We start from the raw sequence: 13,073 nt of genomic DNA, 5'->3' as shown, positions 1-13,073 counted from the left end.
TCATGATCCTGGAGTCCCGGGATCGAGTCCCGCATCGGGCTCCCTGCTCAGCGGGGAGTCTGCTTCTCCCTCTGACCCTCTTCCCTCTCGTGCTCTCTATCTCTCATTCTCTCTCTCTCAAATAAATAAAATAAAATAAAAAAATCTTAAAAAAAAAAAAAGAAATGGCTGATTCTGGGGCTTACATAGGGAAAATACAAGGTGAATCTGGAATATCCTCTTTTGTCGAAAAGAAAAGTTTTTTATTAAAAAAGAAAGTCATGATTTGATAACATAAGGGCCAGGTTGAATGAGCTCCCACTGACCAAATTAGAGAGTTTAACTATCAAAATCATTAAGTGCAATAATAGACTGTAAACCATTTTAAAAATAGAAATCCGTAGGGCACCTGGGTGGCTCAGTTGGTTAAGCGACTGCCTTCGGCTCGGGTCATGATCCCGGAGTCATGGGATCGAGTCCCGCATTGGGCTCCCTGCCCAGCGGAGAGTCTGCTTCTCTCTCTGATCTTCCCCCCTCTCATACTCTCTCTCTTATTCTCTCTCTCTCAAATAAATAAAATCTTTAAAAAAAAATAAAAATGGAAATCCATGAGTCCATGCCAATAATGAATAGGTGGATAAATAAGTGGGGGTGGCTAGTTCTTCATTACAGTAAATTGGCAGTGCTTACTGGTAAATGTGGAGGAGTATTGGAGGGGAAAATTATCATTTTATAGCCATGATAAAGCAGTCAATAAAGATTAGGTCAGACAAGGATCATCAGCAGTTGCTAAGTATAGGGGAAATTTTTGATGAGCAGGATATTTACAGGGTCTTGAAGTGCCTCTTCAAGATTGCCTATTAGTTGCAAGGGGAAAAATAATTACTGCATACTGGAGAACTTGGAAAATGCCTTGACTAGATGAATAAAATTCACATTGTGAAATTTACTGAAGTTGATAACTTTAGTAGTGTGAAGCTATGTAAGAGAATGTCCCTGTTCTTAAGAAATACACAGTGACTGTTCAGTGGTAAACAGTTCGGATATATGCAACTTACTCAAATGGTATAGGAACAATATGACTGGTTAAATAGATATATTTAAAAATAGAGAAAGTGAACATCTTAAATAGGAAAGCGATAAGGAAAAAAGGTTAATGATTCTCATTCTAACAACTTTTCTACAAAAGTTTGAAATTATTTCCAAATATTATGTTTTTTAAAAAAGCTTTTGGTTTGGCCATATACTTGCTGTGATATATTAGCTATCACCTGAACCTTGATTCTCCTTAATAAAGTGGTGATGAAAATTCACAAAAACCTAAGCTGGATAATCTGACCTTTTAAGTAGTCTGAATTTATGCTTGGTAGAATTGACCACAAATTGATATTTGTTTAGAGATAGGGTAAGGGTTCTGTGGGTTTTTTTGTATTCTCAAATTGCCTGTATCCCGAATCACTGCTGTTATGATTTACTAAATAAATTTAGCTTAGATGTTCATATGGCAGATTACAACTGGTTTTTCAATTTTGGCTCAAGAGTTTTCTCCATTAAAGCCCATAACCTGAATTACTCTGCTTCCAAGATGTGGTGGATAATTAGCTTGAAGGCTTACATTTGGTCTTGGATATTATATACATAATATGTTCATGATTACACTGGGTGTTATATGCAATTGATGAATTATTGAACTCTACATCTGAACTAATGATGTACTATATGTTGGCTAATTGAATTTAAATAAAAAAAATATGTTCATGATTAGTAGAAAGAATTGTACTTTGAAGAATGTGACCTCCTACTGCCTGAGAAGTTCCATTATGTTTGCTTATAAACCTCAAGTTGTAAACTCTTAAAATACCATAGGACATTAATGAATTAAAGGCTACCTAGGCAAAGAATACAATAGTATCATGATATTTTCTTTTTCCAGAAAACTTTCACTAGAGTTACCAGTGACTTAACTTATGGATCAGAATGAAATGGAGTTTACTTGCATTGCAACATTCTGTGCAGTTTGGAACTGACTACAAGTAACCTAAGTTTTGAGTTAATAAGCCTTTTTTGTATTTCTTTTAGTCTCCCCGAGTGAAAGAATCATTATCAAATTCTGAGGTAAGTAGTTGTGGTTTCTGAATCATTAAAAACCAATCATTTTGTTTTGGTTTGGTTTTAATGTTAAGCACATTTTTTTATATGGGCCTAAGTGGGAATGAGAATTTATAGCGATCAGATTTCATCAAAGGTATGGATTCTGAGTTTGAATGGACTCCTGCAGTAAATTGGTGCCATTGTACTCATTTTAAAAGTTGACCTAATGGCTTAGAAAGTTGTTTGTTCCTTGCTTGCCTGACTTTATGAATTACTTTTCTGGCTTGGGTAGCTTGAAGTGGAAAGTAGTCTTTTTGCATTAATCTGTCCAGGAATTTGTCATATGCTACTTTTTCTTTTTGTTTTTTTTCCCCCTATTCTCTTGTCATGTAGATGCTCTTGTTTATGTTATTGCCTCATGGTGATAGGGAATCCTACTAAACAGAGTCCTGTTAGGCTGGCCTGCCTTATGCTCATTTCTTGAAGATAACAATTATTTCAGGAGATGCATTCTGTCATACATTCTTCCTTCTGGCAGCTTGCATTCCAAGCTCAGTATTTGGTTTAATGATACACGTCTTGCCCCCGTAAATCAGTTTGTTTTTGCCCCTGTGCTTAAAAGTACCTGTTTTTCTACTTGATTTGTGTGGATAGCATACAATTTTTGCACACCATTATGTATAGGATTTGTGTACATAGCATTGTATTGTTTAAGACTGTAAATAAATATTGTACTTCAGCATATTTACAGGCCAGTATCTGACAACTTATATCAGAACTGCGGTTCACTAAGATTTCTGGCTCCTCTTCTTGCTACGTGGTAGAATTGCATCGCCTTACCTTGAAGTTACTCATAGCCATGGCAGTTGCTTGGGGCAATGAAATGTGGGCAGAAAGAAGAGCCCTTCTGTTGTTCCCTGGGTCCCCTGGCCCTTGCCACCACAACCTGTGTCCCTGAATGAGGATGATACCAAACAGCCTCTGCTGGCCAGAGATAGACATGAAGGTGTGCAAGAAATAACTTTTTGTCTTGTAATCTTCTGAGAATTTAAGATTATTTCTTACTTTAGCTTTATCTTGACTTTTAGTTTCTCCACAGTTGAGGGGAACAGGCATTTTATAGATTATCCAGAATTGTTCTTGTGATCTTCTCCTTGTCCCTTGGCCTCAATTGCATCCCCACATGGACTCTCAGGCGCTTATACTCATACCCCTATGCTCATTACTTTGTTGTTGTGTTTGAAATCCGTGGTGAAATACAGGTAACATAAAAGTTACCATTCACACTACTGCGCAGCCATCACCACCATCCATCTCCAGATGAACAATCACCCCATGTTTTCCTTCCCCCGGCCCCTGGCAGCCACCATTCTACTATCTCTGAATTGAACTACTCTATGCCTCATGTAAGTGGGATCCCACAGTATTTGTCCTTTGTGACTGGCTTATCTCACCCAGCATAATGCCCTCTGGGTTCATCCATGTAATGTGTGTCAGAATTTCCTTCCTTTTTGAGGCCGAATAATATTCTATTGTATGTATCTACCACATTTGTTTCTCCATTTGACTGGACAGACACTTGGGTTGCTTTCACCTTTGGGCTGTTGTGAATAATTCCATTGTGAACATGGCTACATAATAAATACTTGCTTTAGTTCCCACTTTGAATTCTTTGGGGTCTATACCCAGATGGGAATCATTCTATTTTTAATTTTTTGAGGACTCATCTTACTGTTTTCCATAGTGGCTGCACTATTCTCCACTCCCACCTGCAGTGCACAAGGTTCCAGTTTCTCCATATCAGCTCATTGCTTGATTTTGTCTAACCTTTCTGTTCTTATTATAGGTAAACACACATGTGTATGCAATTTGGAAACTAGCCTTTTGAAATAATGCTAATGCTTAACGTTAACATTTTCAAAACCAATCTTACTGTTCTGTTTTTCTACCAAAACCCAGAACCAGAGTTACTTTTAATTTCCTCTTTATGAAGCTAAATGAACACAAAATTGTACTACTTTTGTCTCTTGATTTTGTTTTTATAATATCAGCTATTAGACCTCTCGTTGCCCTTTCAGTGTTTTTCTCTTTCAACTCTAAATTGTAGCTAATGTTAGCATTTTTTCACCAACTTGTAATTTTGAATATGTTTAACTTGATTTCCTACTCAACATCAGTCTTTTCTCCCTATGTTACATAATTAAAATTTATAAAATATTTCAAACATGCAAAATAATATATATAATGTCTGTGTTGGTTATAAAGCTTCACATCTGTTTTGAAAAGCATTTCAGATATGTTAGCAAATCACTGATCAGTTGTCTTTCTTTTTAAGTAATGGAAGGTTCCCAGACCTAGAAAAATGTAGCTTCTGTAATTTAGTATTAATACTTAAATCTGTGTCTTGGAGGTGCTGTTTTATTGGGCAAAGGGAATAGAATAGATGTAGTTAGAAATAAATATGATACAATGAAATGTTATTCTGAAGGGAAAAAAGCAAACTGTGGGCTATAATATGGCTGAACCTCAAAACACTGTGCTAAGTGAAATAAGCCAACAACAACAGAGTGCATGCATTTTGTTTATATGAAAGATTCAGAAAAGGCAAACTTATGGGGACCAAAAGTAGATCAGTGGTCGCCTAAGGCTGGGTGTGGGAGCAGGAATTAAATGTAAATGGGCACAAGAGAACTTTCTGAGTTGATAAAAATGTTCTAAAACTAGATTGTAGTGATGTTTGCACAAGTATAAATTTTCTAGAAATCATTGAATTGTGAATTTAGTAGAATATGAATTATACCTCAAAAAAGTTGTTATAAACAATAAAAGCCTAGTAGGAATGTTTCACTTCCACTTGAAATAGATGTATTCAAGTGAGGTGGAGGTGTAGCAGTACACTACACAAAAACTACTTTGACAATGTCACCCTGGGAGGCTCTGCTTGCCCATCAGTAGACCTGCCTCCTTTTCACCTAACTAAAGCAGCACTGTGTGTATGTTTTTGTTACAGCTATTTCCAACAACTGATCCCGTGGGTACTTTACTCCAAGTTCCAGAACAGATTTCTGCTCATCTACCTCAGCCAGCTGGGCACATGCCTGCACAGCCAACTCAAATCTCTCCCCCACCTCCTGCAGAGCCAGCAAAAACAGCTCAGGTAAAGCAGGAGTGCACTTTAATGGCCAGCCTTCTTAAGTAGATGAAGAAAGCAGAAGTTGATGTTGTGGTAGATTTTAAAACAAGTTAGAAATTCTATTTTCACAGTTATCAGTATGTGCAGATAAGAGAACTTTTCAAGGATCACACAGGTTTTTAAGCAGCAAAATAAGTTAACGATGGAAACATTCCAAATATCAGAAATTTGGGGGATAATTTCTCATCAGCTTTTTATGAGATCATTTTATTATGTCTGCAGCTGACAGAGTTCATCTTGACACTAGGATTGTTAGCAGTTCTGTTTCCTTTTCGTTCACTTATGCTTGTATTATTAATACATCTCAATCCATGATTTTCTTGTATTACTCTTTTTTAAAATTTGTCAATTTTGTGAGGGTTGATTTTATTGAAGTGATATAATCTGTGAATGCACATCATCAGTCACACACAGAGGTCATTAAATCCTCATACATTGAAAGCAGTTGAGAGAAGGAGGGCTCCACTGTGAATCGCTCCCTGTCTTCCCTCAGGAAACTCCAAATACTGTGTGCAACACGTGCATGACCTTATGCTCCATGGTCGGAGTGAGGTTTCCAGAATCTGTTCATTTATTAAATGTTAGAGACTTCATTTTTTTTTTTTTCTGACATTTTAGACTGAAAGAGAGAGAAAGATGGAAGTTCTGAGAGCTTCCAGTTAGTCATAGTACTGGCTTCATGTAGTCTTTTCATTGAACCCAAGCTTTCCATTTCTTTCCATTATATCCAAAAAGATCCAGTTGTCTTATGAAAACTGATAGAAAGATTGGATTCACTTTATAAACAACTTAAATAGAATACATAGAATATTCTCTAGTAAGCAAGGGATAGCTTACAATTGAGAGAGGATTAGTTTACCCATTAAAAGACCTGGAATCTCAGGCTGGGTGGATTCCTAAGGGGCAGCCAGTTTAGATCCTACCTTGTATATTGCTGTATGATACACTGGCAGATTTTTTTAAAGGGAAAAACCCGGCTTTAGTGTCTTTCACCCTTGTAGAGTGTAAGTAGTGTAGTGTCTTTTCACACCTTGTAGAGGAAAAGAGGGATCTGAATAATACAAAATATACATGTGGCTGTGTTTGGAATTTCGTGTGGGTTTGAGAATTCTCTTTTATTGTGCGTGACTCAGGCTGACATTCAGCTATTGTTGATGCCTCAGAGTGCATGTCCTACCACAGCAGGGAATGTCCCAGCAACTGGTCTGGGTCTGGCCTCACCGAGAGCTGAAGGAAATTGCTGCCGTGTGGACATTTCCTCTGCTGATGACCATTAGTCACCTTTATGCTTAGTAGTCCAGACATTGACTTTATACCTTTCAATGCTTTTTAGGCTCTGCCTTCAGGAGCAGGCTCACAAGAAACCAAGATCCCAATCAGCCTAGTACTCAGATTAAGGTAACTAAACATCTGTTTGTTTTCTGAATACTGTAAATATGCTCTTTTCTCTTTGAAAGTAACTCTTTTTTCTAATAGTCTGTGCCTGAGAGTAACTGGATAAGATTGTGTGCCCTCCAATATCAAGTGCTGGGTGTTGCAGAGGTACTGTTTCCCTTAGAAGTAGTAGCAACAGGGCGCCTGGGTGGCATAGTCGGTTGAGCGTCCCACTCTTGGTTTCGTCTCAGGGTTGTGAGATTGAGCCCCATGTCGGGCTCCACGGTCAGTGTGGAGTCTGCTTAACATTCTCTCTCCCTCTGTTCCTCCCTGCCCTGCCCCAAAAATAAATAAGTAAAATCTTAAAAAAAAAAAAGAAGTAATAGTAACATTGCAAGGACCTGGATGTTAACTAACACACACATTCTCTTAGCTGTTTTTCCATTAATGGTTTTTTCAATGCAGTTAGTTTAGGTTCTGTAATTGAGTATGGTCTATAATTGAGGAACAGTTTTTAGGGGAACAGCACTGGTTGCTTATCTGAAGATTAGCTTGTAATTTTGACCATATATCATGGACTCTGAAATCAACTGACCCAAGAGTGGAGTGCTTTCTGATTGTGATAGATCATATTAAGGCCTGTTCTTAAAAAAGGAAAGGAAAACCCTCTAAGGATATATTTGGTCTCCTTCTCTGTTTGACACAGGTGTTCTGAATCAGTGGTTCTTGGTGTAGTCTTACAGACAGGCTCTGACAGATTGCTCACAGGAAGTGCCATAGGTGGCAGTCTGTTCATTCTAACCCTCTCCTTTTGCAGGTAGTTGGATTAGCATTGCAGAGCTTTCTTGTTAGATGAGCACTGGCTGTTGTATTGTTCTAATTGGGTGTCGTTCTATTTGTAAGACTAAAAGTATCACCTGAGACAACTCAGACCTTCTTTAACTATTACTAACATTTTTTAAGGTTTCATTGAGTTACCATGGACTCATTCCTCTTCCCACATATGAATTCCTAGTCTTCTTCTCAGTATTACCATAATTAGAAATAGAAGCAGCAAGACCTGTTTGGAGAATGTTTTGATTCTACCACTGGGAGCAATGAAACTGTGCCATAAATGTGAAGAAAGCAGATTTGGTTCCCTTTCCTTTACAAAAGCCTGCGCAGTATACCTAGTCTCATCTCAAATAGTTTTGAACTCATTAGAGTGTCTTGATAATCTTGTCCAATTTTGATTGTACAAAAAGAATACCACTTGTCTCTTTTAAAAACATTTTTTGAAATCTTATAGCAACTAATAGCATAAAAATTATATTTGACATGTGCTTCAGGAAGGTAGAGAAGAGATACTTGTAAGTGATGTAGCTAGCTTTTTGAGAGGGTGGTTTCTTAATGGGCCATGTTCCAGACTTGTTTATGGAAGAAGAGGCTACGTTCTCACTCTCACTGATGAAGACTTTGAGGTAAAACAACTTGAAGAAATGGTAGACATATTTAGTCCAGCTTAGTATCTTGTTGTCTTTGAAGGCATTTGTGCTTAGCTTGCCAGTTAAATCACTAAAATGATGCTGAACATTCGATCTTCATTTTATTCAAATAGCTTTCAGAAAGAATGGATTGAACAATTATGTATCAAGGAGACTATATATCACCCTGTTGGTTATTGTGGCAGGATACCGAGTAAAGAGCAAATAAAATACCTCACTTGTTAATCAAGTCTAGTTTGGAAGCTGATTTGTATTAAGTACTTAACATAGGTAAAGACATTTCAAGTGGTACACATGCAGAAGTATAAATCTGTATACAGGTGCAAAGAGAAGGCAGTGTGAAGGGGAAAATCATTTGGGGGCAGGCTGTGTTAGAGATGGGTAGCTACATTCTAAACACAACTTCAGTAACATTCTCAAGTATCTGTTAGGTAGACCTAAGCCCTCTGCATTGTTTAGATAAAGTAGATTTGGGTCCTTAGTGATCAAGCATGTCTGCCTTTACACATAATATTCTAAATGTTCCACCTTTGACCAGAACCTCCAGGGAGCCTGGTTAAACTCAGTATTTGGTTTGCTGAGTGATGACTGTAACTATCCCTCACCAGTCACACGTTTAAATCTCTGGAGCCATGTATTAACTCTGCTGCCAGTATGGGTCCAACTCCTTTTTCGTCTTCTCTTCATTCCCCATTATCCACTGAACTCCTGTGGAATTTGGGGAAGCATCATGTATTTCATTTTGTGAGTCTGCTAAGACTGATCACCTGTGGTGGGCAAGGCACTCTTCCAGGCATAGGGGGCCCAGGGGTGGGAGTGAGGAGGAAAAGGGCATCCTGTATCATTTTTTTTTAATGCTGCCACACATTTTTTTACATTTTAATTCCAGTATTAAAATAATTTAATTACAGTTAATATATGGTGTTAGTTTCAGGTATATAATATAGTGACTCAACTGTTTTGTATATATTACTCAGTGCTCATGGTAAGTGTACTCTTAGTTCCCATCCCCTATTTCACCTGTCCCCTACCCACCCTCCCCTCTGGTAACCATGAGTTTGTATAGTTAAGAGTCTGTTTTTTGGTTTGTCTCTTTTTTTTTCCTTTGTTCATTTGTTTCATTTCTTAAATTCCACATATGAGTGAAATCATATGGTATTTGTCCTTCTCTGACTGACTTATTTCCCTCAGCATTATACTCTCTAGCTCCATTCATGTTGTTGCAAATGGCAAGATTTCATTCTTTTTTTATGGCTGAGCAATATTCCATTGTGTGTGTGTGTGTGTGTGTGTGTGTGTGTGTGTGTATCACATCTTCTTTATCCATTCATCTATCCATAGACACTTGGGTTGCTTCCATACCTTGGCTATTGTAAATAAAGCAACAGTAAACATAGGGGTGCATGTATCCCTTTCAATCAGTGTGTTTCTATTCTTTGGGTAAATACCCAGTAGTGTAATTACTGGATCATATGGTAGTTCTATTTTTAACTTTTTGAGGAACTTCCACGCTGTTTTCCACAGTGGCTGCACCAGTTTGCATTCCCACCATCAGTACACAAGGGTTCTATTTCTCCACATCCTCGCCAACATGTGTTGTTTCTTGTGTTGTTGATTCTAACCGTTTTGACAATAGTGAGGTGATACCTCATTATGCTTTTGATTTGTATTTCCCTGATGATGAGTGATGTTGAGCATCTTTTCATGTGTCTGTTGGCCATCTGGATGTTTTCTTTGGAAAAATGTCTGCTTATGTCTTTTGCCCATTTTTTAATTGGATTATTTGGGGTTTTTTGGTGTTGAGTTGTATAAGTTCTTTGTATTATTTTGGATACTAACCCTTTCATCCTGTATCATTTTAATTATACCTTTCTGTGTGCATATATTTTCCTGTTAGTTTATGTGATATCTTTGCGGGATTAAGGTTGGGAGTAGATATATAAGAATCTCCTCAGGGTGCCTGAGTGGCTCAGTCTTTAGGCGTCTGCCTTCAGGTCAGGTCGTGATCCTGGGGTCCTGGGATCGAGTCCCACATCAGGCTCCCTGATCAGCGAGAAGCCTGCTTCTCCCTCTCCCACTCCCCCTGCTTGTGTTCCCACTCTCGTTGTCTCTCTGTCAAATAAATAAAATCTTTAAAAAAAAAAAATCTCTCAAAATCACGAGGGCTTTTTTGGTTTTTTGTTTTTTTCGTACTTTGTGCTTGGGTGGTTTTTTCCCCATTTATTTATTTACAGTATGATTAAAGTACAGTGCTATATTAGTTTCAGGTGTACAGTATAATGATTCAGCAGTTTTATGCATTACTCAGTGCTCCTCACAATAAGTGTACTCTTAATCCCTTTCACCTGTTAGGAGGTTTTAATATGGATTAATGGAGGACATAAATTAACAGGGTTGTAGGACAGTTAGATGGTCACTCTGAGTAGTTTGCTCTGCGCCCAGCAGTGTGACCTCATTAGGATAGAACATAGGATCTTTGGGAATAAAATGGGCTTTCTTGAGGCACAGCTTCCCTGTTATATGTTGGCAGAGTCAGTATGTGTAAATCCAGAAGTTTATTTTACACATTCTGTTTTCTTTTGTAGGAATTCAAAAAAAGAACTAAATGATATTCGATTTGAGTTTACTCCTGGGAGAGGTGAGGCATCAAAAACATTGAAAACAAAATAACTTCTAATTTATTGTTTAATGAAATGTGTTGTGATGTTTTTGTCCTTTAGATATATTTTGCTTTGAAAAGATGATGAAAATGTTCCTGGGTTTGGGCGGCATATGAGTAAAATAAAAATTCAGTTTATTTACTACTAACCTCATTTATAAAACCTAATATAATACAAACAGTAATGTAGCTCTAATTTGCTGCCTACTGTAGTAGGCCAGGCATTGTGCTAAGCTTTCTGTCTCATTAAATTCTCAGAACAGCCTTCTAAGATTATCGTTCCTATTGCATAGATGATGAAATCAAGGCTTAGAGAGAGGGGAGGTAACTTGTTCACACAGCTGGGAAGAGCTGCAGCTGGAATTCATATCCACACTTGTCAGGGTGCAGAGTCCTCACTCTCGTTACTGAACATGGTTGTCCTTCTCCATGACAGTAAAGAAGAAACAAGTCTTCCGGGCTTCTCTCTCCCCAGGCTGAAGCTAAGTCCTGTCAGGCATAGTTTCTGGCCATGAACTTCTCCCTGGGATGAGGCTTGTTTCTTCCTTGCCTTTGTTACTCAAGGGTTCAGATTTGGGAGGTGGCCAGCAGCCAGCACATTCATCCTGTGTGCCATGCTCATTCTTCCTGCTGTCTCGGTATCATCAGCAACTAAGTATGAAAGAGAACAGATGCAGGTGTGCATAGGTATATCCGTTTCATTGTTTAAAACCTGGAAGAGTCCCATCTTAAGGAACTAATTCAAGTCGCTGGTCATCAGCACAAATGTGTGCCCACCCACTCCCCAGAGGTCCTCCTGTTCCTCTCAGGGGCTCAGTATTCAGCCCTCAGGAAGCAGCAGCACTGAGTCAGTTGGAGATGAGATCAATTAGGGATGCTGTGTCCTTGTCTTCTTTGTTTCTGTTACAACCATTGATCAGATTGTACGACCTAAAATCACTAGATATGAAGAAAAGCCCACCAGAATAAAAAAAATGACTAGCAAAAAACTTGGGGTGTGATCTCCAAAGAGAAGAGATTACAATTTGTTCTTTCAAGATGTACTTGAAAAGAAATCATTCCATTGTACGAGCCCTGGAGATGTTGCACACACGTCATCACATCTCAGAGCTGATGGGGCCTGGGGCCAGGGCTGCCCTCAGAACAGGACTTCCCTCTGCAGCATCGTGTTGGCTGCAAGTTATCTTTACCATGAGTTGTTACTGGCCATCTGGTGGTAGAGATTCTGCCCTCTAGCTAGACCCAAGAGAATCGCCCACTTGAGATCAGCCCGGTGGTAGGAGAAACCTTTGTGTGGGAGGAAGACCCCACGTGCCTCCTTGGTTCTGTGAATTTAGCCGCTAGCTTGGGCTTGGCAGTGCCAACATCCGCTCTTAGAGTTAGCAGTGACATGCATGGACAAGAAATGGAGCACCTTCTTTTTTTTTTTCTTGCAGATACAGCAGAGGGTGTCTCTCAGGAACTCATTTCTGCTGGCCTGGTCGATGGAAGGGATTTAGTAATAGGTAACTACTTTGTGCTCTGCCCTGTGACCCGGTATCTCTGTCTATGTATTTAGGACCTAGAAAACAGGCTTTGATTCCATTGAGCAGGTCTCATGGGTCTTAGAATGGTCTTGGTATTGCAGGTATACAGGTGTTGGGGACAGTTCCTCACAAAAAAGAAAATCTCATTTCTGAGTTCACTTTGTAACTTCCAGTGATAGTAAGTGAAAGCTGGGAGACTCTAGTAGAATTGATGACGTAAGTTATGAGTTAAAGTAAACTTAGTTCGTTTTGGAGGGTGAAACTCTGCCCTTATAGAGCTAAGAAAGAGGTAAGCAAAACTCATTAGAGGTTTATTTCTAGAATAAGCAGAAAGTAAGAAAAGGCACAGTCGGCCCATGTGTGCATGTTATTGAAGGCAAAGACCATTGTCTAGGGCCAGTCAGCAAAGTTTTTCTGTAAAGGACCAGTTAGTAAATAGTTTAGACTTGATGGGCCATGCACTTTCTCCATCTTCTTTAAACCATTCTTAGCCCACAGCCAGACTAGAAACAGGCTGCAGGCCAGAGTTTGCCAACTCCCAGTCTAGGGCTTTCTGGCCCATGAGTAGGCAAATCCTTCCTCTTTCACCTGTGTGTCTTGCCCCACTTAATACAGCGTCTTAAAGAAAGTTATTTTGCCCATGATTCAAGATTTACTTGTGCTACTTAGAGTTGAGTTTAAAAGGTAACTTTTGTTTGGGGAGTGATTTATGTCTCTGCTTCCATTTTGTTTGAACATTGAAGATTCTGAGCTACCATTTAAGTTTT

The 13,073-nt window shown here is 38.7% G+C and overlaps 1 protein-coding gene across 2 annotated transcripts in view; it reads left to right on the top strand.

Annotated features, from left to right (window-relative positions):
• The window catches only part of OXSR1 (oxidative stress responsive kinase 1), a 93,328-nt gene that overhangs the window by 77,040 nt on the left and 3,215 nt on the right, over positions 1-13,073 (top strand). For both annotated transcript variants that reach the window (XM_028107061.2, XM_028107062.2), the window contains 5 exons: positions 2,059-2,094; positions 5,081-5,227; positions 6,597-6,661; positions 10,707-10,759; positions 12,217-12,285. In XM_028107061.2, the coding sequence (XP_027962862.1) occupies positions 2,059-2,094; positions 5,081-5,227; positions 6,597-6,661; positions 10,707-10,759; positions 12,217-12,285 (370 nt within the window). The remainder of the gene's footprint in view (positions 1-2,058; positions 2,095-5,080; positions 5,228-6,596; positions 6,662-10,706; positions 10,760-12,216; positions 12,286-13,073) is intronic.

This window comes from Eumetopias jubatus, unplaced genomic scaffold (genome assembly GCF_037043125.1).
Source record: "Eumetopias jubatus isolate StellerSeaLion01/CBP00866 unplaced genomic scaffold, mEumJub1_p1.0 scaffold_1, whole genome shotgun sequence".
NCBI classification, from domain to species: domain Eukaryota; kingdom Metazoa; phylum Chordata; class Mammalia; order Carnivora; family Otariidae; genus Eumetopias; species Eumetopias jubatus.
The sequence above is the reverse complement of the archived record's forward strand: the minus strand, read 5'-3'. Positions and strand labels throughout refer to the sequence as shown.